Source organism: Mytilus trossulus, chromosome 3 (assembly GCF_036588685.1).
Source record: "Mytilus trossulus isolate FHL-02 chromosome 3, PNRI_Mtr1.1.1.hap1, whole genome shotgun sequence".
NCBI lineage: Eukaryota > Metazoa > Mollusca > Bivalvia > Mytilida > Mytilidae > Mytilus > Mytilus trossulus.
Window position 1 is genome coordinate 91648099 of NC_086375.1, and position 6207 is coordinate 91654305.

Below are 6207 nucleotides of genomic sequence, written 5' to 3' on the forward strand. Positions count from 1 at the left end.
AAGGGGCAGAGGGTATGTTACTGTTGATAAATGGGAAATTGATAATTGGGAAGTTGAAATCGTCCCGTTTATCATAGATTTTTGTGTGAAGTCGTTCATCTGCGTCAATATTGAGGAAAAGATAAAGGTATGAAGCAGGCCTTCCAGTATCAGTAGTATCCTTAATTTCAAGTCTACTGGGATATATGAGATGTAAGTATTGGCTGAAATATGGGTTATTCAATGATAAAACATCATCAATATATTGGAAGGAAATTTATAGAAAAAGCTCTGCTTAATGAGATATTGAAGTCGATCTTTCAATTGAGCATGGAGAATACAAGTGTAACGCGTAGACAAATCAAAAGTCTTTATGTTGCTGCACAAAACACTTGTTATTTTCTTAATTATTCTTACAGGATTGTATGTCGTCTTTTGTGTTATTTAAAAAAAAAGTACTGCAAATTTTCTTTAACTTTCTCCCATCTTTTGAAAATACAGCACTTTTTTCACAGATTTTGAAGCAGAAATAACACGATCCAATACCAGATCTTTTACGATTCAATAAACAAAACTGATAGTGTGGAAGCAAATCCGAATTAAGATAGAATGAAAAGCACATCCGAAGTAACAGGATAGATAGGGTGAAAGCTCATCTGAATTAACAAGACAGATATAATCGAAGCTGGTCCGAATAAACAATAAAGATAGGAAGGAAAAACATCCGAATAATCACTATAGATAGGTTGAGTGTTTATCCGAATTAAACATCAATATAGGATTTTTCAAATACAGATAGGATGAAAGCAATAGGTTGAAAACTCATCTGAATTTACAATAAAAATAGAATGAAAGCTTATCTGAATTTATTTTGAAAAATGAGATGAAATAACAACAGAATTTTACAATAACGAGAGGATGAACACTCATCTGGATTAGCAAAAAAGAGAGTTTGAAAATTCATCTGAGTTAACATGAAAGATAGGTTGATAACTCATCCGCATTAACAATAATGATGGGATGGAAGCCAATCAGAATTCCCCCCAAAGAGAGGACAAGGAAGCTCATCCAATTTAGCAAGAAATTAGGATGGAAGTTATCTGAATTAACTAGAAATATTAGATGGCAGCTCATCCAAATTAACAAGAAAGGTAGATTGGAACCTCATCCAAATTAATGAGACAGATAGAATGGAAGCTCATTCAAATTAATAAGACAGATATGACGGGTGCTCCTCTGAATAAACAATAAAGATAGAATGGAAGTTCATTTGAATTTACAAGAAAATTAGGATGAATGTTCATCTGAATTTACAAGAAAATAGGATGGAAGTTCATCTGAATTTACAAGAAAATATGATGGAAGTTCATCTGAACAACCATGAAAATAAGATAAAAGCTCAATAGAATTATAAATGAAGATAGGATTGAAGCACATATGAATTAACAATAAAAATAAGATTGAAGCACATATGAATAAACAATAAAGATAGGATATATACAATAATACACATAGATTCCAGCAATGTCTTCAGGAAATCAAACATGAGTTGGTAGTTTGGATAAAATAAGTCTGTTTTGAAAATGATAAATTGCAAACGAATTGAAACAGATTTAGAATTTTGCATTGTCAACAGTGAAAGCTTATGTTCCATGTTAAAAGCTTACCACATCCCAGACAAACTCACCACAGTTATAAAACTCTTTTACGACTCACTTGAGTGTGCAGTCATAGACGAAGGAATACAAACAGAATGGTTTTAAGTAAAAACGGGAGTAAAACAAGGATGTGTGATGTCTGGTTTCTTATTTGTATTAGCCATTGACTATGGCATGAAACAAACGATTAAAGATCATGAATCAGGAATCAGATGGAAATTTACCACCAAACTAGAGGACCTTGATTTTGCTGACCACCTAGCACTACTGTTTTCCAAATTCCAACGCATACAACTGAAAACAGATAAACTTCAAGAGAATGCCAACAAAATGGGACTTAAGATTAACACCTATAATACAAAAGTAATGTGTATGAACACCACAAATAACAACCCTGTGAAGTTAAATGAGAAAGAACCAGGGGATATCGATACCATCACTTAAGGTGGTATGAGTGTCTTCCTCCATCTTGGATTGTAAAAAACAGAGAACCAAAGGTCCAGATTTTCTATCAAGTCAGCAAAATTTGTTGCAGGAATGCAAATATTTAATGTGAATTTTCATTTAAAAGAACCAATTTGTAAGACTATCCTCTGCTGGTGGACTATTAGTCCCCGAGGGTATCACCATCCCAGTAGTCAGTACTTCGGTACTGGCATGAAAATACGGATTTTTTGTGTTATTAAAATTTGCTGTTACAAAATATTAGAAATTATTATAAATTAAGAAATGTATCTCCCTCATGCACAGCTCTGATTCTTTTCACGGATTTGGCTATACTTTTTGGACCTTTTGGATTATAGCTCTTCGTCTTTTATATAAGCTTTGGATTTCAAATATTTTGGCCACGAGCATCACTGAAGAGACATGTATTGTCGAAATGCGAATCTGGTGCAAGAAAATTGGTATCGTTGTTTTTGTTCTCAAGCTACAGGACGTGACAAAATGACACATTTTGTATGGATTATACAGGGAAAAACTCAGAGGCAGAGGCATCGACCCAGTGGTAGTAATAAAATTAACGGTACCAATTTTGTTGCACCAGATGCGCATTTCGACAATACATGTCTCTTCAGTGAAGCTCGTGGCCAAAATATTTGAAATCCAAAGCTTATATAAAAGATGAAGAGCTTTGAGAAAATGCGCAGTGACCTATCATTTTTATTATATTTTTCAACATATATCAATAGATACTACGTTTTGGCAAAGTATGAACAAATTCTATCATTTTTATTTTAGACTCCCATACCACCTTAACTAGGAGAAATAGTAACAACAAAAGGTGACTGTGACCATGACATGGAAAGCAGGTTGAAGAAAGCTAAAGGCCAATTTAGCACGCTAAGAAAAATATGGAGATCGTCGGTACTGTCATTTTAAACTAAGGTCAGGTTATTTAACAGCTTAGTAATCACATAAGCAACACGACGGGTGCCGCATGTGGAGCAGGATCTGCTTACCCTTCCGGAGCACCTGATATCACCCCTAGTTTTTGGTGGGGTTCGTGTTGTTTATTCTTTAGTTTTCTATGTTGTGTCATGTGTACTATTGTTTTTCTGTTTGTCTTTTTCATTTTTAGCCATGGCGTTGTCAGTTTGTATTAGATTTACGAGTTTGACTGTCCCTTTGGTATCTTTCGTCCCTCTTTTAGTAACATCAGTCCTACTATATGGATGTGAAACATGGAAAACAACCGAATAAAACAAGACGAAATTGAACACCTTCCGAAACAGATGTTTAAAACAGATACTGCAAATAAGATGGCCGGATACTATATCCAACGAAAACCTTCACATAAAAGCTAGAACAAAGAAGCTAAGCGATGATATAATAGAACGGTGATGAAGATGGATTGGCCATGTACTAAGGATGGATACCAACAGAATATGCTCAGTTGCACTGAGATGGAAACCTGAGGGAAAGAGGAAAGTTGGACGTCCCAAAACCACCTGGAAACGGACTGTAGAGACTGAAAGAACATCACTTGGATGGAACAGCTGGGCCTACAGCAAGAACAGCAGCTAAATACCGTGTAAAATTGAAAGAATGTAGCAGGGCCTTAAATACCGACCGGCATGAAGAAGATAGGTGTAGATGAGGTAATAGGAATAGACTAATATTAAGTTTTTGTCTGAAGATTCGATCAACTGATTTTCAAATATCATTTATATAGATGAATAACAAGTAAGTGTCAGCCTTTTGATGGTCACAAAATGTTTTAAATTATATCAAGAGAAGAGAGTTAAAATAAGGACGTTTTTCCCCATTTTATTTTTTTACAAACCTAGATCTCACGGTACAAGTTAATTAAGATATTGGACGCAACCATATTCTTTTAAAAAATGAAGCAAAGATAAGTTCACCAATCTTAAGATTTTGAAGTAAATCATTAAAACTGTTTGCTTAAATGTTTAAGAAGTAATTCTTTGAGACCATGATTTATGCTACTTTTAACAAGGGTCAATATTTGTCAATTTTGTTATGTCTTGTGTCATTGTTCTACTTAAACTGAAGTTTGAGTTATGCATTTTCCCAAACAGTATTTTTTTTGACAAATATTTCTATTACATTTCGAGAGTTTTTCAACGATGAAAACCCACATTCATTTATTGTCGTCAGAGAAAGTATATAATTCAATGTGATAATGTAATTAGGTCCTTCATGCACTTCATATACAATTCTTTTTTGTTCAACGCTGAAACTATGGTCACTCTAAGCAATGCATAAAGGTCATCTATTCTTGCACCCCTGATATCACCTGTCAATATTAGAGCGTTGGAATGCATGGGTTAGTCAGGGAGATGACTGTGACACATCTTAATGTTTTGTCGTGTAGGGAATTTTGTGTTAAATGCAAGTTGTGAAGTTTTTTTTATTCATTACATTTGACTTTATGCGATTTTGAACTTGACATTTGTCTATTGTTGGACACTGTATGTTATGGTCTTTTTTTGCGTCGTTTAGTTGTTATATAGTTTGATTTAGAAGAAATGCCGACATTGCTAGACAGTGCAAATAATTCGCTATTTTCTAACAGATCAATAGTTTTGTAATTGTTATAAAATACATCTTATACGATAATTATAAACCTGATCTGGATTAACATCAATTTTTTAGAAATTTATCTGTGACGCACTTTTGTATTCTGTGTTGATATGAATATCAATTATATAGTCTATTTTTTTTATATAAATTTACTGTTTGCAAAAGTATGAATTATTCTTAATACTAAAGATTTTCTTATCCTCAGCCGTATATAGCACAACTTTTTGGAATTTTGAATTATCAATGCTGTTCAACTTTGTACTTGTTTGGTTTTCTTACTATTTTGATCTAAGAGTCAGTGATGAGTATTATGTAGACGAAACGCACGTTTGGTGTATTAAATTGTAAGCCTGGTACCTGTAAAAACTATAAGAATGTCGAAACTTTCTATTGTATTGTTTATATGTGTATTTCTTTATCCTGAATGTTCTTGCATTTATTTTTACTGTAGTGCGGTCATGTAGTGTTCTCATTTTAGTGTTATATTAAACATTACCGTAAAAGCGCCAGGTTTTGATGACCACAAAACCAGTTTCAACTCACCATTTTTTTCTTTTTAAAAAGTTCTGTACCAAGTCAGGAAAATGGCAGTTGTTATCTTATAGTTCGTTTTCTGTGTATGTTGCATTGTCGTTTGTTTTTTGTTTGATTCGTTGATTTCCTCTTATGTAGGTGATGTAGTTCCTTCTGTTTTAGTGTGTATCCCGGATTTGTTTTTCTCTTAATCGATTTATAACTCTCGAACAGCGTTATACTACTGTTACCTTTATTAAGTTACTGCCACAATGGCTATTATCCACATCTCCCTTGAAACTCATAAAGGAAAAACAAAGGTTAAAGATTGACAATCCATCATTTTTCACGATTCAACATTCTGTTCATTAAAACATTAGAGGTGTGAAATAAATCCAAATACTTTATGAAAGAAATCTATTGTCACGCAAAAATATTGAAATTGATAGTCAAAATAGAATCTTTTGCTTCAAGAAATTCTTAAATGAACATTTTGAATATTATTGGGATGTGCTGGTGTGATATCAACTATGATTGGTCGAATATTGTTACACCCAACAACAGGAAAATACACATTAGATGTTGAGACACCATAAGATGTTATTTAAAAATATGTTTTTATTAAAGATTAAATACAATTTAATGGTTATTCTTTTGGTATGGCGTTACGCATGGCGTTTGTATACTGATATGAGTTGCCCACGGTGTGTTGTATACTGATATGTCGTTTTGTACGGCGTTGGTACACTGATATAACACTGCGCACGGTGTGGTATTATGTAATGACGTTGCGCTCGGTGTTGGTAGATTGATACGACGTGTGCTGGTTCAATGTCAGTAAAGACGTTGCGCAGGGTTTTTTTTTCTTTTTTTTTCTTATGAATGTCCACGGTTGTCATTCGGTAAATTGCGAAAACTTATCGTGAAAGAATAAGTAACGATGGCCAAACATTGAGATTGGATCGTGGAAGATCTGGTATCGGTTCGTGAATGCAATTAAGTGTAATTTTAC

The 6207-nt window shown here is 33.6% G+C and overlaps 1 protein-coding gene across 1 annotated transcript; it reads left to right on the forward strand.

Moving 5' to 3' along the window:
* The first annotated feature begins 1772 nt into the window (after window positions 1-1772).
* On the forward strand, window positions 1773-2081 carry LOC134711144 (uncharacterized). Its single transcript, XM_063571586.1, has one exon. It carries the CDS (start codon window positions 1773-1775, stop codon window positions 2079-2081), a length of 309 nt encoding a protein of 102 aa, XP_063427656.1.
* Window positions 2082-6207: the final 4126 nt, after the last annotated feature.

Bases quoted from the DNA above. Each gene is read 5' to 3' on its own strand.
- LOC134711144 (XM_063571586.1), top strand. From the start codon at position 1,773: ATGTCTGGTTTCTTATTTGTATTAGCCATTGACTATGGCATGAAACAA.